The sequence below is a fragment of the Narcine bancroftii genome, chromosome 3, assembly GCF_036971445.1.
Source record: "Narcine bancroftii isolate sNarBan1 chromosome 3, sNarBan1.hap1, whole genome shotgun sequence".
NCBI lineage: Eukaryota > Metazoa > Chordata > Chondrichthyes > Torpediniformes > Narcinidae > Narcine > Narcine bancroftii.
In genome coordinates this window covers 265,268,292-265,295,612 of record NC_091471.1, presented here as the reverse complement: position 1 = coordinate 265,295,612, position 27,321 = coordinate 265,268,292, and the positions used below count along the sequence as shown (strand labels likewise).

The 27,321-nt window shown below is 40.9% G+C and overlaps 1 protein-coding gene across 2 annotated transcripts in view; it reads right to left on the bottom strand.

The window, feature by feature from the left end:
* Positions 1–864: 864 nt before the first annotated feature.
* The window catches only part of wdr18 (WD repeat domain 18), a 209,788-nt gene continuing 183,331 nt past the window's right edge, over positions 865–27,321 (bottom strand). For both annotated transcript variants that reach the window (XM_069928005.1, XM_069928004.1), the window contains 3 exons: positions 17,467–17,633; positions 5,795–5,863; positions 865–1,725 (listed from right to left, as the gene is read on the bottom strand). In XM_069928005.1, the coding sequence (XP_069784106.1) occupies positions 1,597–1,725; positions 5,795–5,863; positions 17,467–17,633 (365 nt within the window). In that variant the 3' untranslated portion in view covers positions 865–1,596. The remainder of the gene's footprint in view (positions 1,726–5,794; positions 5,864–17,466; positions 17,634–27,321) is intronic.

The following is a 27,321-nucleotide window of genomic DNA, read 5'->3' as shown; positions in this document are numbered from 1 at the left end:
GTTTTGTCAAGTTGTAACATAACATCCCAATTTAGCCCATAGCTATCCTCAATGCCTGTTGAAAATTCACTCTTATTTACCTGACACTACTGTCCTTGATTTTGATACACTGCGTGTTCCTGCCATGTTGCTGAACTGTGCATGTCAGCTGACATTATATAAATAGAGAAATGCAAATCATAATGGTAAAACTTCATATGGAATCCAAGTTGGAATGGATGCATTCTGTCTAAGATAATCTTATTCCAAATAGGATCAAGTACAAGAGCTGGATAGAAAGTTAACAATATGCATTTGCTTCCTATTTATATTGTTTTAAAATATACAAATCTCTCCAAGAAATAGAGGAAATGCTCATGGTACAGTATGGAGGACAAATGCTGTTGTGAGGATGGGTATCTCGCCGTTTCTAGTGGTCAAAATACACACATCAAACATGACATGACATTGGCTAATTAAAATATGATAACAGTACCACATGATCACATTAGTTCCTTCAGTAACTACATCAACCCATGTGCTTTGGTCATACACCATCCTTGAGGATGTACCAATATGAGACTGCAGATGCTGGAACTTAAAATAACTGCTGGACGAACTCAGCGTGTCAGGCAGAATTCACAGAGAGAAATGGACGTTTTTGGTCAAAACCCTGCCCCAGTCCTGAAGCATTATATGGGATGTGAATCTGGCTGGGATTCACACCTCTGTGCTATTAGGAAATGAAAGGCAACTCCCCCAGAGGGAGAGGGGAAGTCACAAAACCCACTGAAATCCAGGATAGTCACACTTAGTAACAAGGGCACTTTTTAAACAATGGGTTAACCTTTGTTCAGGTGATTTGTCTAGATTATGGAATGAGACTTATTAAGACTGAAGATATTTATTATACAAATAAAAAGGTCAGACTTTGGCATAATTAAGATAGAAAAGATTCACTACTTCACAACCTGGATAAAGACTGATAGTGAGCTGTCAGTCCCTGTTTTAAAGAGTCTGTAGACATCTTAAGTTATTGACATAATGGATCTTGCTTCCAAAAGGAAACTGAACTGAAATAGCCCTGGCCAAAGCTTCAGCTCTCCCAACACACAAAAACAATGAGTATGAGCAAACAGGGTTCAAATGCCCCCTGTACAGTTCTGTTCGCAAGGATCTGGTGTATTTACAAACAGATTCTAAAAATGTGCTCAAAAATACCAGGGAAAGCCATTATCATGTATAACAAGAATCCTCAGCAGGCCAAATATTAATTGGCCCCTTCTTATCAAGATTTAGTAAATATGGTGTTTATACTCATCCAATACTGACTGGTATCAGATCTATTAAAAATCGACGTAAGCCTGCATGGACAATGTAAATGCTGCTCGAGAAATACCTGCCTTAAATGGACCTGACTGAAAATGGGAAGAAATGCTGGAGACAAACATTTGACCTTTGAAAGCTCATCACAAATAACAAACTAAACTGACTTGTATAAATAGGACACAATTGGAAATGCCCAAGTATACCAATTTGTTTTACAGAGCTGGTGTGGATACAATTCTCATGTTTGACTCTCTGAAACATGTAATTTGCAGCATTTTCTTTCCTTATTTATGTCTGTTTGGTTAAAACTTGCACTGAAAAATCATACAAGTCTCTATTGATCTTCTTCAGGGTCTTCACTTCATCTTCCAACTCAGCCACTCTCATTTTTGTGTTCTCGCCATCCCCCAACATATGCTGCAAAGGCAAATTACAATGTATCTGAATAATTTATTGCACATTTCTTCACAGTTCTTTTTAATACCAACAATAATGATCTTAATCAGCCTGCATAAAAGGATGTAAATTATGAAAGTTTGATTATACCAGAAATGAGATCATATTTTTAAATACATAGCAGACCTTTCAGAATCTGGAAGAGAAAGGGATGATCTTTAGTACATTCTAAAATCAATCACCCCCCCCCCCCCTCAAAAAAACTCTAAAGATGCAGAAAATGCTGCCATTTATTTCCAGCCCATTTTCTAACCAATTTTGTTTCATTTAAAAGTATATTCTTTTGTTGCCTCAAAAACTGTACAAGTAAAAGTTGATTTTAGCTGCAGATTGGGATAAACTAACCTGACAATGTCCATTGATATTGTCAGCAGGTACACAGCATGGAAAAAAAAAGCCCATCTTCCCAAACTGCCCATGCCAACCCCAAGTTGTCTCCCTAAGTTAATTCCATTTCTACATATTTAACCAGTAACCTCTAGACCTTTCCTGTCAATGTATCTGTCTAAATGTCTTTTATACTTCGTATACAGCCTCAAAAAAAAGTTGCTCCTCTGATCACTTAATCCTTTCCTCTCTCACCTTAAATTTATAACTAGTTTGAGACCCCTCTACCCTGGGAAAAGGATTCACCTTATATCCATGTTTTAAGGCCATGCTTCATCTTCCTATGATACAGGGGAGGAGGGGGGAAATCTCAGCCTTTCCAGTTCTGCCTTATAATTTAAGATCTCTAATCCCTGTAATACCCTCATGCAATTTTTCTACACCTCAGGTCCATTGTGCTAAGCAATTTTTTTTATTGAAAAGTGCATTATTATAATAGCTTGGTCAGAGGAAGCAACGATTGCATGAAATTAAGAGTTTCACATTTGGAAGATCCTAGGATTCAGTGAGATGAATCTCTATTTCACAATGCATGGGTCATTAAAAGAAATAAGAGAGCAAAGCCAAGGTTCTTTTCTTGCCAAGGAACAACAAAGACAGAGATCCATCTGAGAATGTGATATGAGTGGCACAGCAGGTAGAACCTGAGTTTAACCCCAGCCTTGGATGCTGCATGCGTGGAGTTTGCGCATTCTCCCTGTGACCAGCCACTTGGCTTTCCCCCAGGTGCTCGGTTTTGTCCCACATCCCAAAGATGTTCAGATTAGTAGGGTGATGTTCCACTATAAATTGCATTCAGTGTGGAGGTGAAGGGTAGAATTTTGGGGTGAGGTTGATGAGAATGTGGGAGAATAAAATGCGATTCATGTTGGGTTAGTATAAGTGGGTGGGTGATGGTCAGCATAGACTCAGTTGGCTGAATGGCCTGTTTCTGTGCTGTAACTCACTATGACCAGTAACGTTTAAATTTACATTGAGACATACAGCATGGTAATAGCTATTTTGGCCCACTGAGACCGTGCCACCCAATTACACCCAATTAACACACCCCCGGCACATTTGCATTTTGTATTAATTTTCAGGGATGATTCAGATGACACAAAGATAGGTGGAGAGGCAGGGATTGATGAAGAAACGGAGATGCTCCAGAGAGACTTTGATAGATTAGGAGAGTGGGCAAAGAAGTGGCAAGTGAAATACAATGCAGGTATACCCTGCTTTACGAAACTAGAGCATTCCTATGAAACCTTTCGTAAGCCGAAAGGACGTAAAGTGAAGACCCATTCACCATTATTGAAGGCTATTTTCGTAAAAGTGAAAACCTATTCAAATTTCTTTTGGGCAGCGAACACATTTCTTTGTAAAAGTGAATTTTCGTAAAGCGAGTATTCATAAAATGGGGTATACCTGTATTGGAAAGTGTATGGTCATAATACATTGGTAGAAGGAATAAAAGGGTAGATTATTACAGTGAAACCCCGTTATTACACGATTGTTGTGGTCCATAAAATCTCATCGTGATAAAAAACGGGGTTGTGCTAAATCGGGTTTCACTGTACAGAAGTACTTGCATTTTGCCCAACGCCAAAGTCCAATGGCTCGTTGCATTATATCCAAATTCACGTTGAATCGGGGTGCATAAAATCAGAGTTTCACTGTATTTGGATTGAGAGGGAATTCAAAATTCGGAGATGCACAGGAGTCTTAATGCAGGACACCTGAAAGGTTAACCTCCAGGTTGAGACAGTAGTGAAGATGGCAAATGCAACGTTGGCTTCATATTTGGAGGAATAGGCTACAAGGGCAAGGATGTGATGTTGAGGCTTTATAGGGGACCGGTGAGGTCTCACTTTGGGTATGGGGTGCTGGTGGGCTTCTTATTGAAGAAAGGATGTGCTGGTATTGGAGAGAATTCAGAGAAGATTCATAAAAATGATTTCTGGAATGAAGGGATTAGAATATGAGGAACATTTGACAGCTCTTGGACTATACTCCTTGGAGATAAGAAGAGAATGAAGGGGACCTCATAGAAATTTTTTGAAATGTTAAAAGGTCTGGACAGAGTAGATGTGGCTGTTGTTTCCCATAGCAGGGGAGTCCGGGACAAGAAGGCACAACTTTAGGATTAAAAGGCGTCCATTTAAAACAGAGATGCAAAGGAATTTATTTGGCGAACCTCTGGAATTTGCTAACTCGGGTGACTCCGGATGTCAAATTGTTGGTTGCATTCAAGGCAGAGATTGATTAGCATCTGAATAGTCGGGGTATGGGGAAGAAGGCAGGGGAATGGGACTGAGTGGGAGAATGGATCAGCTCATGATGGAATGGTGGAGCAGACTCGATGGGTTGAGTGGCCTATTTCTGCTCTTACATCTTGTGATCTTGCTCTGAAATGGAACACCTTCGCAGTTTGAAATACAGATATCATGCTCTGTCACTTGAAATGGGTTTAGAAGATTAAAATCTCCCTCTTGGTCCTAACAATTGTCTGGAAATTAGATTTAATTCATTTGCATTCATTTCATTCCTACCACCAATTTCCATATCCCATTGTCCAAAATATCCTGAGGATGAAAAACACTTTGGAAGAATGCTATTGTATTTTCTTTTACCTCGAATTAAATAGCAGGTTGACTCAGTAAAATTTCTTGTTTATTTTTATTAAGTGACAACATTGTTTAACGGGTTTAATGTATCTTATAGATTGAACTTCAAATAAATGGGGAAGGGGGTGAGGGAGGGAGGGAAGGGAGGGGGGAAAAAGGGGGAGAAAATGACACTGTATATATTTAAGAAGAAAAATGTCTGTATGTATCTTGGTCAATATGGTTTATAGTGTGAAAAATAAAAAAATTTAAAAAAAAATTAAATAGCAGGTCTTGAGCAGCTGATGGCAACTGCATGAAAAACCCACAACTGGCACATACATAGTTGCTTCACTGGTCTCTGGATGGGCTTCTCAGACATTAAAAAGCAAGCACCAACCAGTTACATAAAAGGTAGCCATAGATGTAAGGGAAAATACAAAGCAGGAGGATCTGGCAATGTGTGTGACAAGAGCTCGCATCAATCGTCTGCCCTCATGCAGCAAATGGACCCATGCCATTGAGAGATGCAAAATGATCAGCGCTCTCGCATAAAAAGAGTAAAGTCCATGGAAAGATCGACAACAGCAACAATTGGCCAGCCTCACTTCGCCAAGATCGAGATAAGTGCAAAGCCACTATTCTTTAGTCCACTGATAGTAATATTCTATACCGTCCGTCATCCAATATGGTGCTATCTCTGATCACAAGCCCATGGTGCAAAATAATGGCATGCTATCGTAATGTGAGCAACATCAACATTGCTTCCATGGTAGTTTGAATTTTAGTTGGTAAAGGATGAATGAAGAAACACCACTTCTGACATTGTGTTGCTCTATTTCCAGCACAGAAGTGGCAAACAAGTTTTATGTGGGTTATGATTTCACACTGAGATTAGCTATTCCAGTTACACTGAGCTTTTCATGCTTAGTTACTCAGAAGCAGGTGCTAATTTATCCAGATTCTCAGAAAATACATCTAAGAGTAATCAACTGAGGCAGAATCTTATTTGGAGTTTAAACCGTATATGATAAAGAATCCATAAAAGTGAGACAAACCTTGTCTGCAGCAGCACACATTACAGAATATAACTGCTCAGTTTTTCCCAGGTAGCTTTCCTGAGACTCCTGTTGAAAGACAAAAAAAATTTAGAATAGAAACAAAAATGATTTATTCTCCAAAAAAAATGACAAGAATTAGCCCAAGGACAGTAAATGATGCAAAAGCAAAACTATCCATTCCTTTAATTACTTCACATGTATGGAAAATCGAAAATGTCAAAACACTGGGAACATTATTGTTTCCTAATCTTCTTTGGCTTGGCTTCGCGGACGAAGATTTATGGAGGGGGTAAAAAAGTCCACGTCAGCTGCAGGCTCGTTTGTGGCTGACCAGTCCGATGCGGGACAGGCAGACACGATTGCAGCGGTTGCAAGGGAAAATTGGTTGGTTGGGGTTGGGTGTTGGGTTTTTCCTCCTTTGCCTTTTGTCAGTGAGGTGGGCTCTGCGGTCTTCTTCAAAGGAGGCTGCTGCCCGCCAAACTGTGAGGCGCCAAGATGCACGGTTTGAGGCGTTATCAGCCCACTGGCGGTGGTCAATGTGGCAGGCACCAAGAGATTTCTTTAGGCAGTCCTTGTACCTTTTCTTTGGTGCACCTCTGTCACGGTGGCCAGTGGAGAGCTCGCCATATAATACGATCTTGGGAAGGCGATGGTCCTCCATTCTGGAGACGTGACCCATCCAGCGCAGCTGGATCTTCAGCAGCGTGGACTCGATGCTGTCGACCTCTGCCATCTCGAGTACCTCGACGTTAGGGGTGTGAGCGCTCCAATGGATGTTGAGGATGGAGCGGAGACAACGCTGGTGGAAGCGTTCTAGGAGCCGTAGGTGGTGCCGGTAGAGGACCCATGATTCGGAGCCGAACAGGAGTGTGGGTATGACAACGGCTCTGTATACGCTGATCTTTGTGAGGTTTTTCAGTTGGTTGTTTTTCCAGACTCTTTTGTGTAGTCTTCCAAAGGCGCTATTTGCCTTGGCGAGTCTGTTGTCTATCTCATTGTCGATCCTTGCATCTGATGAAATGGTGCAGCCGAGATAGGTAAACTGGTTGACCGTTTTGAGTTTTGTGTGCCCGATGGAGATGTGGGGGGGCTGGTAGTCATGGTGGGGAGCTGGCTGTTGGAGGACCTCAGTTTTCTTCAGGCTGACTTCCAGGCCAAACATTTTGGCAGTTTCCGCAAAGCAGGACGTCAAGCGCTGAAGAGCTGGCTCTGAATGGGCAACTAAAGCGGCATCATCTGCAAAGAGTAGTTCACGGACAAGTTTCTCTTGTGTCTTGGTGTGAGCTTGCAGGCGCCTCAGATTGAAGAGACTGCCATCCGTGCGGTACCGGATGTAAACAGCGTCTTCATTGTTGGGGTCTTTCATGGCTTGGTTCAGCATCATGCTGAAGAAGATTGAAAAGAGGGTTGGTGCGAGAACACAGCCTTGCTTCACGCCATTGTTAATGGAGAAGGGTTCAGAGAGCTCATTGCTGTATCTGACCCGACCTTGTTGGTTTTCGTGCAGTTGGATAATCATGTTGAGGAACTTTGGGGGACATCCGATGCGCTCTAGTATTTGCCAAAGCCCTTTCCTGCTCACGGTGTCGAAGGCTTTGGTGAGGTCAACAAAGGTGATGTAGAGTCCTTTGTTTTGTTCTCTGCACTTTTCTTGGAGCTGTCTGAGGGCAAAGACCATGTCAGTGGTTCCTCTGTTTGCGCGAAAGCCGCACTGTGATTCTGGGAGAATATTCTCAGCGACACTAGGTATTATTCTATTTAGTAGAATCCTAGCGAAGATTTTGCCTGCAATGGAGAGCAACGTGATTCCCCTGTAGTTTGAGCAGTCTGATTTCTCACCTTTGTTTTTGTACAGGGTGATGATGGTGGCATCACGAAGATCCTGAGGCAGTTTACCTTGGTCCCAACAAAGCTTGAAACAGACTTCATAAAACATGGAAATCTACAGCACAGTCCAGGCAAGCCCTTTGACCCAGTGATGTGCTGATCTAATAACCTTTTCTAACAACAGCCTAGAGCTTCAAAACTGCATAACCCTCCATTTCTCGTAGTTCCATGGACTTAACAAATAATCTTAAAAGATTCTATTGTACCTGCCTCCACCACCGTTGCTGGCAACTCATTTCATGCACCCACCACTCTCTGTGTGAAAAAACTTACTTCTGACATCTCCCATGTACTTACTTCTAAGCATTTAAAACTATATCCCTTCGTGTTCCCCATTTCAGCCCTGGGATAAAACCTCTGACCACCCACATGATCAATGCCTCTCATCTTCAGTCACTCCCAAGGAGAAAAGCCAAGTTCGCTCAACCTATCCTTGTGAGGCCTGCTCTCCAATCCAGGCAACATCCTTGTAAATCTCCTCTGCACTTTCTCTGTAAGCATCCACCTCCTTCCTGTGGTGAGGAGTCCAGAACTGAACACAATATTCCAAGTTTTACATTAAGTAATGTTGCAGCTAGTTTAAACCTGAAGGTCTTTTGAATGAAATTCTTGGGAGGGAAATGGGGGTAAGTGAATTCACATGTTCAATGAATCACAGTGAACTATATTCATATGAAAAATTCTAACCCAGCCTATACCACAGGAAGATGCTGAACACACAGTAGAATCCAAGAAAGACTCGGTGTCTAGGGAACAGTATTTCAGAGCTGGAGACCATTAGACAAATGAATAAATTGCTCGTGATGATGGTACAATAAATTGTTCCAATTCAAGAAAGGGCATGCTAACAGTTGCAGGTTAAAAACATCATGGGTAAGTTCAGAGAAGGAATAACTGTTCCAATATTAATACAAGATTCAGAATCAGTATTGTCATGAACAAATCATAAAATTTGTGGTTTGGTGGCAGCATCACAGTGCAAACATTTATTTAAACCACCTGACAAAAATATATCAAAATAGTGGACGAAAAGTCAGAGCAAGGCAGTGTCTTTGGTTTATTGATTATTCAGGAATCTGATGGCAGTGGGGAAGAAGCTGTCCTTCAGGTGCTAAAAAATGGAGAGAGAGGGAAAAAGTTCCAATCAGACTTCCACCACTACCCTTTGCCTCCCATTGTAAAGGTAATTTGGGATCTAATTAACCAGTCTGCCTTAGATTCCAAGTGCTATAAATGTGAAACTAAAGCACCTCAATAAACCCATCCAAGGTCATAAGGAGAGGACACAAAATCAACAACTCCTGTGGTCAGGATCAAACCCAGGTGGCTGGAACTGTGAACCATCAATTCAGATAGGCTGTTGTGGCACCTCAATACAAGAGAGTGGAATCAGTTTCATCTAATTATATGCTTAGTTACAAATATGATTCACAGTCCTAAGAATACAATTTTGTCTTAAAATATAGACAATTTTACATTACTAAATGTACAGTACAACTCCGATTATTCGAAATCGGATTCTCCAAAATCTTCAATTATCCACAAAAAAATGTAATTTCGGATAAATTGAGGATATCCGAAACAAATCAGAAATCCTCAATTTATCCGAATTTTTTTCTGAGCCGAATTGACTGGGGACCTCGGGCTCCCAGCATCGGCAGCAGCGGGGTTAAACTCCCAGGCAGGAGCGGGACTCTCGGGCTACCGGCATGGGGAAGTGTCAGTGATTGGAGATGGCCAACATTTTTTCTGGTGAGAATTAAACATTATTTTATTACTTAAAAAGCCTCATCTTGTTGTTTGTTCAGACACTGTTACAAGTAATTTTTTTAGTGCTACTGGGATTTTTCTAAAAAAAATGACCAGTTCTCCGAAAAAACTGTTTATCCGAAATAGGCCGGGTCCCAACCATTTCAGATAATCGGAGTTGTACTGTATTACATTTAGTGTTGAAGCATCCTGGTGAGAGCCCCCAATACATTATACACTATACAGTAATTGCAAGATTTCTCACAAAGTAACATTTAACATTGTTTTCTTGTTCTCTCTTTCCTCTAGCATATTTTAGATCACAGGCTTCATGAGTACCAACAGCTATTGTACATTATCGTCCATTTGAAACACGAACCATTTTGCAGGAAACTTTCGAAGAATTCAGATAATCATTTCATCATAGTTGAGAAACTAGCCTAATTGTTGCACAGTCCAGATTGTTTTCTATTTTACTCCCTTGGTTGGTTACATTGATGGTACTACCCTACATCCCTGCATGCACAAACTCCAAGACAATTCTTGTTTTGCCACAGTTTTCAAACTTCAACCAATTTATTACAGAATAAGGAAGTGGTTACACAGACAATGGTTTAATTAAAGATCTGCCTGTAATTTTGTGAAGCCATATTACAGAAAAGACATTAAAACCCCAGTGAATGCACAATGAATAATTAGCCAGATGCTGCCAAAAATTGAAATCAATAGGAAAAATCCATAATTACGAGGTAATGTATTTATTTCCAATGCAGCAGAGAAAATAAATCATTTTATAAAGACTCAATATTACAAAAGATTTTGATTATGAATTGGAAACCATCATTTCCTCTGACTGGAAAGGTTTTGGCAAGGAGGTCAGTAATTTGGAATTGTTGTTAAGAGTAAAAAACATTGGAGAAATATTCTGCATGGAGGCAAGCCCAGCGAGAGGAGAACACATAAGATGAAGTGTCTGCTACCACCATATGGTTCTGAATTCAGTTCCCCTGATGCTAGCACATGACTCTAAATTTAATTTAGACATGAGCATGACTTAGTTATTCTCACCTGTGGCTCAAATCTGCAATGTTGTAGCAAGTAATTCATGTTGACAATTTAGTGCAGTACTGGGAGAATATGGGATCATTTTTTAAAAATTTTTTTTAGATAATATGTCAAACAACAAAAATTTGGCACAACTTAAAGAGAAGCAGGGCATTTCTCCTGAGGTTATGCCCGATATATGCCTTCCACAACCAGTATCGCCAAACAGAAATGGTAATTGCTACAACTGCTGCTTCTTGCATTTGCCTACTGAATTGCTAATAGTAAAACAGGCTGAAGGCAATAAGAATGTCATAGTTTACTTTTAAATGAATATTTTCTTGCCCTTGATTCGTGCAACAACATGAGTACATTCAAACTGAAGAGTTAGAAAACATGTTTTGCACGGAAATGATCTGCCAACATATTTTGTCCATGTACTGGATTTGTAATGGATTGGATATTCATTTAAATTGTGAAGCGCTACAAGAAAAACACAATAAAATTGATTTAAAACCTTACATTTTCATTTAACACTCCACACAAGCTGTTTTTGGGCCACAATCCCCAGGACACCCCTCTGCCACCAGGACTTTGTGGTTACTTTCATTTTGTTAGCCTCAAATCTCACAGTGGTCATTACTTCCCTCATCGATATGTGCATGCTCTCATCCCAGTGGGTCACTAAATGGTGATCAAATGTTGGATGTCTGACTGGTTTTTCCAACATTGGAGGTCTATTACATTGCTCCTACTATATGTCTCACTAACAGTATGTGGAAGGCCAGATTGAAGTTGCAATATTACTTGTTTGTAGGGTTTTACATCTTTGCAGGACATGAACCCACAAAATGAATGCGCATTTCGATGCAGGAGTCGATGCCACCGTGGTGTTCCTTAACATTACACCTTGCTAAATAAAACTATCAGTACATACTTCTGTAGTTTAGAGTTCCACAACTAGAATTCCTACCACGATAGGAACCTTTGTCCCATAAAGAAAGAAATAACTATTGAAGTCTCTGAAGTCAGCAATTGAATAGATATAAAAAGAATTTAACGTCAGTAAACAACTCCAGAGCCGCAAAAACTGAAGTCCATCTCTATTCTTCTTCCTTTCATCAAAACCTACAAGCTTTCAAAAACTAAATTAAGTGTTAAGGGATCGAAGCTCCTCCTGCATTTCCTTGATTTCCTGCACATCCACCCTGGCCCCTTCTGCCCCAAGACGCAACAAGGGCAGGATTCCCCTTGTCCTCACCAACCTCTGCATCCAACATTCTCTGCAGCCTCTGCCACCTACAAGAAACATCTTCCCCTCTCCACGGGGACTGCTCCCTCTGAGACACCCTTGTCCACTCATCCCTTCCCATCAATCACTCCCTCACCTACAGGATATGCTACACTTGCACTCAGATCTCCTCCCACACCATCATTCGGGGCTATCAAGTGTGATTGCCAGGCAGTATGAAGAAGTGATGGAAGAGTATGGCTCCATCCCCCCATTCTTCCCAGGTGCAGACAAGTATTAGAGCTGTCATTACAGCAGCGCCTCCATCTTGTCATTCACCAGAGATAAATAATCAAAGAACAATTTCCTTTTACTGCCTTAATATAAGATTGGCAAAGTGAAACTGGGAGAACAGCACAGGTTAATGGAGGGGTTTCTAGTACTTATAGCCTAGGCAGCCTCACATGTAAGGAATTTAAGCAAAAATGAACTAATCTGATGATGACTAATCTTTTGCTTCAATGTTGCTTCACTGTGCTAACCCTATATTCTTTCATTCCCTTAACATTTAAAAATCTAATTCTTTGCCTCAATTAAATCAGTGACCAAACCAGTACTCTTGGGCAAAAATTCTGACATTCTACAGGAGCACAATAGAGAGTGCCATGGCTGGATGCATCAGAGTGTGGGATGGTAGTTAAGATTCTCAACTACATGGCAAAGCCCATTTTGAGACTGCAACTTGATTCAAGACACACTGGGCAAGGGAATAACAATACTTCATCTATACTGCCAAACTATTTCAAAACCTTGAACAAGAGTGATCTCCGAATCACCCCAATCTTTTATTCAATAAACCCATCAACCCAAAAAAAAGTGAATCCTTGTAGCACTTCTTCCGTTGTAAGTATATCCTTCCTTAAAAAAAGATTGGACCGCAATACTCCAGATCATGGTGACCATACAGAATTGGACCGATTCCCCCTACATGTACTCAAATCCTCTTGCAATAAAGGCCAAAACGTTTGCCTCTTTATCTCTGTTATTGCTTAGTAAACCTACGATACCTTTCAATAGCCAGTTATAAAAATTTGTACAGCAGAGGCTGGTGGATAAACTGTTCATGCTGGGACTCAGTACCCCTCTCTGTAAATAGATCCTAGACTTCTTGATTGTCTATCATAGTCTATCCGGTTTGGCAGCAAAACCTCAGGCCCCATCACACTGAGCAGTAGCACACCTCAGGGCTGCATGCTCAGCTCACTCCTGCTCATATTGCGAATTCACGATTGTACTGCCAGGCTCAGCTCTATCAGAATCATGAAGTTTGTGGGTGACTCAATCGGCAACAATCATGAGTCAGCTTAGAGAGGTCATTGAAAGGCTTGTACAGTATTGCAAGAGCAACAACCCGAGTCTCAACGTGGACAAGACAAAGGAGATGACTGTGGACTTCAGGAGGATGAAGGACCACTCCCCACTACACATTAATGGCTCTGTCGAAGAGAGAGTGGGGAGCACAGAATTCCTTAGTCTCCATTTGAAGGACGACCTATCCTGGACCCACAAAACCTCCTCATTAATAGGCAGCACTTCCTAAGGAGTTTGAGGAAGGCAAGGTTCCCGGCCTAACCACATCCTAACAACAGGAGCACAATAGAGAGTGCCCTGGCTGGTGGCATCATAGTGTGGTAAGGTAGATACAAAGCATCAGATGTGAAGTCAGTAGGTGATTAAAATTTCTGAGAAGATCACTTGAGTCTCCCTTTCCTCTACTGACAATATCTATAGGGAGCAGTGCTTAAAGTGAGGTTAGAGCATAACTGAGGACCCATATCATTCAGCCCGCAGTATCTTCGAGGCACTACCTTCAAGGAAAAGGTACAAGAGTACAAAAACCAGGACGGCCAAGCTGGGAAACAGCTTCTTCCCACAAGCGGTGAGACTGCCGAACAATCCAAGAAACCCAAAAAATTATTTTCATGTACATTTATTTTGTATTGCACTGTATACATGTCACATGTGTGTCGGGTGAACCATGTGTCTGTGTGTGCACTATGGTCCAGAGAAATGCTGTTTCACTGTGTTGCATATGTATATGTACAGTCAAATAAAAGTTAACGTGAACTTGAATTTGGAATGCACAACAGTCCGAACCTAAAGCAGCACCGAGATTTGGAAGGATTGTAAGCCTCGAGAAGAAGCAATGAAGCACAGGTGTTCCAAGACATCAGATATACAATTATTTTGGATAGCCAGAAACTGATTAGGGATAGTCAACGTGGCAGATCATGTTTAACTAATCTTGTGGAGTTTACCGAGGAGCTTGATGAAGAAAAGGCTATGGATGTTATCTACATGGACTTCAGTAAGGCCTTTGACAAGGTCCCACATGAGAGATTAGTCAGGAAGGTTCAGATGCTAGGTATTCATGGTAAAGTATTAAATTGGATTCGACAATGGCTGGACAGAAGAAGCCAGAGAGTAGTGGTGCATGATTTCTTCTCAGACTGGAGGCCTGAGGGATTGGTGTTGGGACTATTGTGGTTTGTCATCTCTATCAATGATCTGGATGATAATGTGGTAAATTGGATCAGCAAGTTTGCAGATGGCACTAAGATTGGAGGAGTTGTGGACAACAAAGTTGCAGAGGGAACTGGACTAGCTGGAAAAATGGGCTGAAAAATGGCAGATGGAATTTAATGCAGACAAGTGTGAGGTGTTGCATTTTGGAAGGACAAACCAAGAAAGGGCATACACAGTGAATGGTAGGGCTCTGAGAAGTGCGGTAGAACAGAGGGATCAGGGAACACAGATACATAAATCCCTGAAAATGGCATCATAGATGGATAAGGCTGTAAAGAGAGCTTTTGGCATATTGGCCTTCATAAATCAAAGTATTGAGTATAGGAGTTGAGATGTTATGGTACAATTGTATAAGACATTGGTGAGGGAAAATTTGGAGCATTGTGTGCAGTTTTGGTCACCTAACTACAGGAAAAATATCAGTAAGATAGAAAGAGTTCAGAGATTTACTAGGATGTTGCCTGGGATTCAGGAACTGAGTTACAATAGGTTAGGACTTTATTCCCTGGATATAGAAGAATGAGGGAAGATTTGATAGAGGTATTTAAAATTATGGGGATAGACAGAGTAAACGTAGATAGGCTTTTTCCACTGAGGGTAGGTGAGAAGACAAGGTGAAAAGTTTAGGGGGAACTTCTTCACACAGAGAGTGGTGGGAGTGTGGAACAAGCTGCCAGCTGAGGGTGATGAATGCAGGCTCAATTTTAACATTTAAAAAGAATTTGGACAGGTACATGAATGGAAGAGGTATGGAGGGCTATGGACTGGGTGCAGCTCAGTGGGACCAGGCAAAAAAATAGTTCTGCCCATTTTAGAAGGGCCAAAGGGGCCTGTTTATGTGCTGTTGTACTCTATGAAAATTTTTAAATCAGGACATTTGGGATCAATGTGGATCAGTGTGCACATGGATGCTCAGAGATCAAGCCGTGAATTTATAAAGAAAGGCTGGCAAGCAAGTAGGCAGTCTTGGAGAAACATTAAATATGAGATCAGAAAGAATGAGAATTACTAATCTGAGCTATCACAATAACAAATGGGGTACAACTAACCAATTCCATAAGTGCATTTAATCTTCAGACCCTTTCTGAAACAGTAACCTCCAGAAACACAGAACCTCAGCTAGCAAGACATTAAATTGAAGCTTTTATTTTCATAACCTTTTTTTGCTGAAAATTCAATATTTTGCATTGAACCTTGATACAAAGTAAACAAAACATTTACCTTGCTTTAGTTAACCTGATTAAGCAATAATGTTTCTTGGCACCAATCACTCTTTAAAAAACTTGATACCCGAGAAAAAAATCCTGATAACTATTAAGTTGCTATTTGATGCAGTATTTCAATCGTATTGTTTACACAAAGGCATCAAAATGCAACACATTTTCTAACCTTGTTGCTTTGAAAATTGGCAAAACTGAAAATAGGAACTGCTTGCCAGTGCTTTGCTGCAGGATCAGCAATATGAGGTCGCGTCTGGCACAGTTAATAATAATCTGGAATATTGCGTGCATTTGAAAAATAAATGGGAATTGCTAAATAACCCAAATGCTAAACCAGCCTAAAATGTATAAGCAGTGGTGTCTTCTGCTCTTTCAGTCTAATGCAGCGCCTACTTTAAATCTTTTATTTTGAACTCTGTCTTTCGTTGCTTTGGAGTGGTGACCCTTGCATTGATATCTTTGGCTTGGCTTCGCGGACGAAGATTTATGGAGGGGTAAATGTCCACGTCAGCTGCAGGCTCGTTTGTGGCTGACAAGTCCGATGCGGGACAGGCAGACACGGTTGCAGCGGTTGCAGGGGAAAATTTGTTGGTTGGGGTTGGGTTTTTCCTCCTTTGTCTTTGTCAAAGCCAAGTGCTGGCACGTTAAGCGCGTAGACATGCGGGCAAGAGAAACAGGGTGCAGAGTTTAAAATGAACTGCTTTGGCTTGGAGGAAAAAAAAATTGTGATTAGGTAGGTCAAGTAGTTAATGAAGATAGAAGGTTGAAGTTATAATAATTGATTTTCAGAGGTAGACTGAACGTGATGCACAAATATTATGTGGTTCAGCTTAAGTAACATGAAGTGGGGACTGAATGTGGAAATGATGTAGAATAAGAGTTGGTGAGAAGCAACAGCACCAAATAGCCTGAATACGCCTGAGATCGATCCTGGAAGCTAAGCAAGCTCAGGACTGGTCAGTACTTGGAGGGGAGACCGTCTAGAAACACCAAGTGCTGTAGGTTTCAGTGAGGGGTGCTGGACAAAGTGGTGACTCTATGTCTGCCTTAGAGTAGAGAAAAGTTAAAGAATTTTGTGTATGGTACATTATAAAGGTAGTACTACATTCCAATAATGCATCCTTTACCGTTACTATTAATTAGCTCTGTGATACTTAACTCAATTAATCTTAGTTAAGTTGTTTGATAATATATTCATTTAACTATAAAAATAGATCGTGAAAGAGGCTGTGGATCGCCAGAAGGGAGGCCCATGAGACAGAAAGAGAACAAATGTCCACGGTAATTCCAGTCGGGTGAATAAAGTGATTGGTGGACACGCACAGAGAATGGTACAGTACCAGGGAGGACTTGTTCCATGGAACTCGATCATGGCAAAGATCGAAGAAGAGAATTTGGTGTGGATATTCCCTGCTGAAAGCCAAATTATGGCCAAGAGGAATAAGTGTGCATACAAGTCTAACTGTGAAAAACTACTATGGATACTGAGTATCCAAAAAAACGTTGAAAGTAGCAAGTCAGAGGGCATCTTTGGCTAGAGAATCAAAAGAAAGATCCTCAGGCAGTATCTGTGGAGACAGAAAAGTATAGATGGATAATAGCCCAGGTAACCAGCTCCAATACAGAAATGAAAGACAGCGTTTTATATCTTTCATATGTTATTACATTATATTGAAGGCATTTCATTTTAAGGGCAGAGTATAACTGGTGTAGATGGATCTGTTTAATTGTTTTGTCAAAAATGTCTGTAATTTACCAGTAGATGATATTTCTACTTTTAAGGTGATAGAAAATTTACCCAGCATTAATTGGCTGGCTTTCTTTCTGGTAGAAATACATAAAGAAAAGCACAATGTCTGAGTATAAGACATTGTACATTGCAGTCAGTCCAATGTTGTGCAATATCACTCTGGAATGTTTACACCAAAGTACAAAACAATGTAAAATCCTACCTTCTGGCCATGCTGAAGACTAAGAGTTATTGCACATCCTTCTTCATTTTCTGTGATCTCAGAGCTGTGAACATGTCTACTAAATTTTGGAAGATTTGTGCTGGGTCTGCAGTCAGGATTAAACATGTTTGCTGAAGCAATCATCAGAAAGGCATTTGTCACTGGTCCTGGGAATAAACATGAGTAGTTATTAAAATGGATCACACTTAACACAAGGTACTGAAAATCTATTCACTATTTATCAGTGTTTTGAATCATCAGTAGGAAGATTTATTGATTTCTGGAAAAATGTTCATCTGTATAAGAGTCAGGTCACAATTAATTTCTCAACTAAATACAATTCCCTGATCCAAGCTACATTTTTCCCCCTCATCAGAAAGGTGTTGCTAGTTATGGAAAACATGGAAAACTTTATAGTTGGAGAAAACATTAATACCATTACATAAAAACATATCTGATGCTGGCTTCCTGAATTCCAATGAGGGATTCCCAGATCACTAGATATGGAGAAAAAGAAAGTAAAAGAGGAAATGTGATACAGAAAGGATGAAAATGAAGAAGAGGGCAATGGCGAGAGAGCAAGAACAGATATACACCAAAATGAATGAATTCTTGCACTGAATATTTCATAATTACATTGGTTCATTATTACCAGCCATGTGTTAAGCAATTCCAATAGTGAAGAGAGGAAAAAATATCAGTTCAAAAAAAAAGCTACAGATTCTGAAAATACATGTCCATCAACACCTGAAAAAGTTTAAGTAATTTTTTTTAACCTGTGACTGTACTTTTCTGAGATGATTAAGAACAGTTTGAATAAAGTTATTTATTGATGAGTGTCGGGTAAGAAAACCTATTTCAGATTTTTTCCCCCACATTTTATTTGTCTCCAAAGCTCAGTATTAAATGAATGAGCTTGCAGCCTTAACATTTGAATAGTTCATGTTCTAGAAAATGAATTGCTCCCCATAGCTTCCATTATTCCTTTAGTGTTCGCTCTACTTCTGAGATTATCAGTTCTTTCTGGAGTTCAGTTCTATGTCTTCTGGCTGTATCAACCTGTACAAGCCCTTAAAGCAGGTAATCATCTTTTTTCAAAATTTGCTCACTCATGGGATTAAAGTAACCTTTATGGTGCAATGTTAATTAACCTTGGACCAACTGTCAAGCAAGTCTATTTCATAGGAGTGGTTAATAAACAAAGACATTGCTGAGTTTGGAATCATATGATTTATAATCAGCAGGTTTCCCCCATCCATAAACCAAATGGCACTTCAATATTTTGAGTTTAAGATCCTCAGCTACCCTGGTGAAATCTATTGTGTGGAGGAAACATGGCCACCCTGCCTGACTGGAATGCATGTATTGCGGGTGGTTACATGTCCTCCCCGACTGAAACATATTTGGAAGTCACATTACCTGTCAATCAAGGTTGGACTCTGACCACCCATTAGTTCACACCTTGCCATTGGCCAATTTGAATCACCTAGGGTCACTATTGGCTAGAAGCACAGATTAGCACTGTATATAACACCAATGCACAGCACATTGTCTGTCTCTCTGCTTCGTGATACAAGCCCCAGATATTGGTCCATGCCAGGTCACTACTGTAGACATAGCTGGAAGTGTCACGGGTAAGGTGTGCACTACATTAAAGCTGAGCCACACCCATTGATACAGGAACCAGGTGTGTGTAAGAGTCCCTGTTTGTAGTATGTGTACTCGTGTGCGTGCATGTGTGTGTCTCAAGTATGGTTCATTGTCAAAATCTAACCTAGGTCTGAGGTGAATGTCGTTGCTCAAGTGAAATAATAATCGAGTACCGTTTAACATTCTCCCATGTGTTGATTAAAGTTACGTGTGATTGTAACTCTTGTGTCCAGACTCGTCTCTGTGAACCCACCGAACCTGACACTCTTCCCAACACAACAGGATCTAAACTCAAAACTTTTAATTATTAATCCAAGATAAAATATCCAAACCGGGATCATCAGTACACAGTCAACTTCAACAATTATTAATTTTAAATTTTAAAATGAATATATTGTAATTTGAACTCATTCAACCCAGATGCTAATTAGTATGAAGTTCAGGAAACAATAAACATGACAAACGGGTGCCAATGCTCAGGACAACAAAAAAAGCTCCAGAGGGTTGTTAACTCGGCCTGCAACATCATGGGGACCAGTTCTCACTCCAATGAGGTCATCTACAAGAGGTAGTGTCTTGAGAAAGCAGCCTCTATCAAGGACCCCCATCATCCAGCCCATGCCCTCTTCACTTGCTACCATCAGGAAAAAGGTACAGGAGCCTGAAAAGCACTCAGCAGCAAAAGACAGCTTCTTCCTTTCTGCCATCAGATTCCTGAACCAGAGACTGCTTTATCTTGACTTTTACATGCACTGTTTTGTTTTTAAGGTGGCTGAAATAAATGTTTGCACTGAGATGCTGCCGCAAACCAACAAATTTCATGACTTGTTCATAACAATAAATTCTGACCTACCAAAATTCATCACTTGGCACCTATCCGGACAGTACTCCATCTGTCACTTTTCTGCACCACTCTGCATCCTTCTGTATATCCTGCATATACCATAACCTATGATAACCTTCCTTATTATCTGCAATGTTTCCAACATTCGTGTCATCTGCAAATTTACTGACCCATCCCTCTACTTCTTTGTCTGTGCCATTTATAAAAATCACAGCAGAGGGCTCAGAATAGATCCCTGCATAACTCCACTAGACACCGACCTTCAGGCAGAATATTTTCTGCCCACTACTACTATCTGCTTTCTATAGGCAAGCCAATTCTGTTTCCACACAGCCAAGGGTTCCTTGGATCCCAAGCCTCATGACTTTCTGAACAAGTCTTTCATGGAGGGCCTTGTCAACTGCCTTACTAAAATCCATACACACCAAATCAGCTGCCAATGTGGGTGTTCCTATATCAGGAGAAGTTGTTCAAGAATGCAATAAATGTCCATGCTAGTGATCCCCAGATCCTGAAATGTATTTAAAAAATGTTTTAAACAGCTACTGAAATAGAATGAGTGAAATTGCGTATTTAATCTACATTATAAAAAATGACAATAAAGTGACTACTTTACAAATGGAGAATAGATCAACTTGGGAGAGATGAGTTATTGATATTGTAAAGTGATGGAAAACAAGGTTCCCACCTCCCAAGGGTTGAAGAAGTGTGACGGAGATCAGGCCTCCTGCCAGCCAGCTTTTGAGTTGGGACCAAAGGCAAGGGGATGGACAGCAGGAAGATGGATGCAGAGGGCTATTCAGCATTCAGGAACAAAGGCTAAAAGTAGTGTTAACAACAGCATCTATGGAGGCAACTACAGAGGAGACAATGTGATCTTCAACCACTTAGTCTCTGAAGGGACTTTCCTTCTTTCCTTAATTTTTCTCCTTTTTTTTTGCAAGGATATCTCTTTGCTAGCCCTTGAATGCATGCAAAATAAAGCTTTCCACTGTATGTCAGTTAGTGATGATAATAAATCTAAAATTTCGCAAATTGATATGAATTTACGTAGAACATTACAGCACAGAAACAAGCTTCTTTAGCCCTTCTATGCTGAGCTCATATTCTGACCACTCCCAATGACCTGCACCCATCCATAGCCCTCCATAAACCTCCCATCCATGTACATGTCCAAATTCTTCTTAAATGTTAAAACTGAACCTGCATTCACCACTTCATCTGGCAGTTCTTTCCAGATTCCCATCACTCTGTGTGAAGAAGATCCCCCTTGTATTCCCCTTAAACTTTCCCCCTTTCTCCCTTAACCTATGTCCTCTGGTTTGTATTTCATTTATCCTCAGTGGATAAAGCCTACTTGCATTTACTCCTTATCTCCCTCATAATTTTAAATACCTCTATCAAAGCTCTCATCTTTCTTCTACGCTGCAGGGGATAAGTCCTAACCTGTTTCACCTTCCCCTGTAACTCAGTTCCTGAAGACCAGGCAACATCCTAGTAAACCTTCTCTGCACTCTTTCTATCTTATTGATATCTTTCCTGTAGTTGTGTGACCAAAACTGCACACAATACGCCAAATTTGGCCTCTTCAATGTATTACACAACTTTACTCATAACATCCCAACTCCTAGACTTAATTCTTTGATTTATTAAGACCAATATGCAATAAGACCAATATTATCATCTTTATTTACAACCCAATCTACTTGCGACCTTTTCACTTTCAGGGAATTATGTATCTGCATTCCCAGATTCATCCAATCTACTGCACTCCTCAGAGCCCTACCATTTAACATGTACGTCCTTTCTGTATGAAACAACTATTTGATTTTAAACATCTGTAGCCTAGAACCTATTTGGATAATACTTATTTCCCCTTTTGCTCCAAAAGACAAATAGTTGTTGCAATTCTGTCAACTGCAACACAGGGTTAAAGAGCTAGGAAACATGCTAGGGAACACTATTAGCTCAAACCAAAGATATTCCGGAATTATTAAAAAATTAAGACAGATCAAATTATCTCTCAAAATAATGGATAAATAATAATGAAACAGAAGTTGCCCCACTCGCTGTAAATAAAATTGGTGACAACAGGGCTCACAGCTCAGGCAATAGATTGCTTTGCCATACCATCAGTAATCATTCTATTAAAATGTCAGCAGTGACCCAAATGTAGCAACTTTTAACAACATTTGGAGCATGGTAAATGAGACATCCAGCTAAGAACCAGAGAGCTTCATTAAGTTCCAAGTGAATTCCAACTTACAAATGTCAGATTAAATACATCAGAAATGAAATTAGTATGAAAGCAACTTCCTAACGTGCGTTACTGATTATTTTCTTAAATAAGAACAAAATGCTGGAAAAACATAAACCGATCAGGCAGCTTCTGAGCAGAAAAAAAACAAATCTTAATGTTTCAGGCCAATGAGTTTTCATCAACTTATTTACTTGCTTGCTTTTGAATAAAACTTGTTCTTTGCTGTGATCAGATCCGTTCTTTTTATTCCCCCTCTTGAGAAGATTACTTTTTTTTTGCAGTTCAGGCGTCACTGGGAGATCTCAAAGATTTGGGGGGGGGGGGGGCGGGGGGTTTATATTCAACTTTGATAAAAAATTAGTCTCTTGGACAGTTGTTTAATTTGAACATTTAAATGGACCTCTGTTGTGCAAAAGCCAAGATAATAAACATCTAAAGATTGGGTAATCTTTATATGAGAGGATGTAATAAGCTGCATGGTACCAGTCGTGACTCAGTAATAAGATTTAAGAAAGAGTCAAAAGGCTGTCGCTCAATGTTCCTTCTATATTAATATCCAGGATGACATTTCAGCACCATGTTGGGACTGGGAGGGAGGTAGGGAGGGAGGGAGGAATGGTGAGCACAATTGGAGATGGTGTTTTTCAAATTGATAGCTGAAGAATCTGGACTAGGAGTTTGCCTAGCTGGCTTAATTATTTATCTATAAATACCATTTCAGTAGATCACATGATATTTTTTTCTGCTCATTAGGCTTTGTTGGGGCAAATATTTTGACAACAAATACTTTGGGATATCCAGAGGATCTGACTTTCTCAGTAATATAAGCTCGAGTTCTTTAATGAAAAAGCAAGCTCTATTAAAGCATCACCGAGTGATGCATTATATGGGGAATTAATTTGTTGACCTCACCAAAGCCTTTGACACCGTGAGCAGGAAAGGACTTTGGCAAATACTAGAGCGCCTCAGATGCCCCCCCCAAGTTCCTCAACATGGTTATCCAACTGCACGAAAACCAACAAGGTCGGGTCAGATACAGCAATGAGCTCTCCGAACCCTTCTCCTCTGACAACGGCGTGAAGGAAGGCTGCGTCCTCGCACCAACCCTCTTTACTATCTTCTTCAGCATGATGCTGAAACAAGCCATGAAAGACCTCAACAATGAAGACACTGTTTACATCCGGTACCGCACGGATGGCAGTCTCTTCAATCTGAGGCGCCTGCAAGCTCACACCAAGACACAAGAGCAACTTGTCCGTGAACCACTCTTTGCAGACGATGCCGCTTTAGTTGCCCATTCAGAGCCAGCTCTCCAGTGCATGACGTCCTGTTTTGCAGAAACTGCCAAAATGTTTGGCCTGGAAGTCAGCCTGAAGAAAATTGAGGTCCTCCATCAGCCAGCTCCCCACCATGACTACCAGCCCCCCCACATCTCCATCGGGCACACAAAACTCAAAACGGTCAACCAGTTTACCTACCTCAGCTGCACCATTTCATCTGATGCAAAGATCGACAAAGAGATAGACAACAGACTCGCCAAGGCAAATAGCGCCTTTGGAAGACTACACAAAAGAGTCTGGAAAAACAATCACCTGAAGAAACACACAAAGATCAGCGTTTTCAGAGCCATTGTCATACCCACGCTCCTGTTCGGCTCCGAATCATGGGTCCTCTACCGGCATCACTTACGGCTCCTAGAACGCTTCCATCAGCGCTGTCTCCGCTCCATCCTCAACATTCATTGGAATGACTTCATCACCAACATCGAAGTACTTGAGCTGGCAGAGGCCGACAGCATCGAATCCACGCTGCTGAAGACCCAACTGCGCTGGGTGGGTCACTTCTCCAGAATGGAGGTCCATCGCCTTCCCAAGATCGTGTTCTATGGCAAGCTCTCCACTGGCCACCGAGACAGAGGTGCACCAAAGAAGAGGTACAAGGACTCCTTAGAGAAATCTCTTGGTGCCTGCCACATTGACCACTGCCAGTGGGCTAATATCACCTCCAACCGTGCATCTTGGCGCCTCACAGTTTGGCGGGCTGCAGCCTCCTTTGAAGAAGACCGCAGAGCCCACCTCACTGACAAAAGACAAAGGAGGAAAAACCCAACACCCAACCCCAACCAACCAATTTTCCCCTGCAACCGCTGCAACCGTGCCTGCCTGTCCCACATCGGACTTGTCAGTCACCAACGAGCCTGCAGCAGTCGTGGACATACCCCTCCATAAATCTTCGTCCGCGAAGCCAAGCCAAAGAAGAATTTCCTGAATTTACTTCTGACCAATTTTGATTCACAGTCTCGAATTATCTGCCCAAATACAATGTGTTTGGATGATTTAAAAAGCCTGCGAGCTTGCTGCTACATTAAAATCTGCTACAGATGTGCATCAGATTGAAGTGTTGTGAACTAACCATCAGCATCATTAGAATTACAGAACACCTGGCACCAAATGCATGACCATAAAACCCAATGTCTTGTGTCAGAATTAATAATTCCTGTATGTAGGTGCTGCACAACTGACAGGCCATTTCCAATCTGTGCAAGAGAAAGTAAAATGATGAGGTTACTTGACACACATCATGAAATGATGCACAAATCTTGAAATCTTCCAGACTGAGGAGTTTACTGCCTAATTAGTCTACACAGAATGATTAGCAAGGTGATGGAAATTGTCATGAAGCGCAGTGGTATTTAGTTTGGATTTCACCAGGACCTCTTGGTTTCAGCCTCATCACAGCCATGTTCGTTGGCCAAATAGTTGAGTTCCACTAGAGTGACTGTTCTTGACACCAAGGTGCACTTAATCAAGTGTGGAGCCAAAGAGCTTGATAAAATGGAAGTGAATGGCTATCAAGAGATTAACTCTTCCATGGTTGCACTAATACTAGTGACTGGTAAGTGACAAGTAACACTTGCACCATAAAAATAAAACCATTTCCCCTTAATATTCAATAGCAATACTATAACTCAAGTCCCCCAATATCTTGCATGGCCCCAGTCACTAGAAACTCAACTGTAACAGCCATTATAATGACTGTGAGTGTAGGTCAGAGGCTAGGTTTCCTGCAGTGTGCAAATCACTTCCGACACCCCAAAACCTTTTAGCCATCCGTATCAGGAACAGAATGGAATGCCTGTCACTCGTCTGGATGAGTGTATCTCCAACATCTCTTAAGAAGCTCAACATCATTCATGACAAATCAGCATATTTGACTGGCACTCCATCCAACACCTTAGCCACCAGTGTAGTGGCTGCAGTATGCATCAGCTCCAAAAATGCACCCACAGTAATTCAGCTAGACGACACCAACAGTACCTTCCAAAACAGGGACTTCCAACGAGAGGGACTGCCATAATCTGCGGGTTCCCATTCAATTCATACGATCCTGATGCTGTTTTTTCATCACACTGGATCTAAATGCTGGAACTCCCTTCCCAATAGAATTACTAGAAAGACTTCAGTGGTTCAAGGCACAGCTCATAGCCACATTTAACTTTTCTTGAACCAGAGCTGATCGATAACCTTCAATCACAAAATAAGTGGGAATGTTTGCTGAAAATCGCACAATGTTGAATATTCAGACAGAAAAGCCATTATATCTGAATGCAGCATGACCACGTTTGTATCAATGTGAGTCTAAAGCGCATACAACAGCAGCACATTGACTGTAGGACACATGCATGGGGCATGTGATAGAAAAACATGAAAATTAATAGAACTAAAATTACACTTAGAAATATGAAACAACAGAAAATGGTGAAACCTTTCCAGGGGTTATTTTCAATTACAACTCTCTTAGAAACAATGCTACTGAAATAAAGTTGTGTTGAGTCAGCTGACTACCAAAATTTACTTCAGAGATGGTGTTTTTAATTTTTTGTGATGGGACAAATTAATCATACATAAAATAAAATGCATCTGCCTTTCATGGGCGAGACGGATCTGCCTTTCATGGGCGAGACGGATCTGCCTTTCATGGGCGAGACGGATCTGCCTTTCATGGGCGAGACGGATCTGCCTTTCATGGGCGAGACGGATCTGCCTTTCATGGGCGAGACGGATCTGCCTTTCATGGGCGAGACGGATCTGCCTTTCATGGGCGACGGATCTGCCTTTCATGGGCGAGACGGATCTGCCTTTCATGGGCGAGACGGATCTGCCTTTCATGGGCGAGACGGATCTGCCTTTCATGGGCGAGACGGATCTGCCTTTCATGGGCGAGACGGATCTGCCTTTCATGGGCGAGATGGATCTGCCTTTCATGGGCGAGATGGATCACAATGGGAACAAAGTCAAACTTCAAAGAAAATAGAAAGAAATAGGCCAGTGGAGGCGCCCAGTCAACAAGTGTCAATAGAAATCACCAACATGGAAAAGAATAAAGCATCCAGACGTTGATGGATGAAGCAGAACACCAAAAAAGAGACAACATAAAAGTGTAGAATGGGTTTTAATTAAAGCATTAGGACCAACCTTGGAATAGACAACATTTTCAATTTGTTTCTCTGTGGGTTTCAGCAGCATTTGTGAGTGTCTCATGATAGTAATGAATAATGCAAGATATTCCAGCCTCACAGTTTCAGTTTTGTTCTCATTTTCTTAAAATCTCAGAGAGAAGTTTCAGATAATTTTACAAAGATTTCCAACCATTTCATCAGACAAAATAATCTGGGTAAAAAAGAAAACTGATACAAGTGATAACCACCAGTCAGAGAATATTCTCAGTGCAACACATTGAAAGGACAAAAGCCCAGGTATATTTCATCGCCTTAACTTCTCTTAGTTTTTTTTAAATCATTTAACTTTGGAGTGCTGTCATATCTGCTTTGCAGGTAGATACTATATCCAATTTGCAATGTCTCTTAACAATGAGATAAACAACTACTTACTCTGAGTTTCATAAGAAAAACATTCCAATGAACTTCTACAATTGTGCCATGGGAAGACAGCCAGACTTGAGTTGACATCCTATTCCAATAGATTGCCGCTTCAAGAATGCTATTCTCCCATAGGAATGCATTCTAGTGTATTTCTAAATCATTAACTAATCCCAAGTGTGCTTTGGTCGATTGTAATTATTTTGATAACTGACCTTGTAT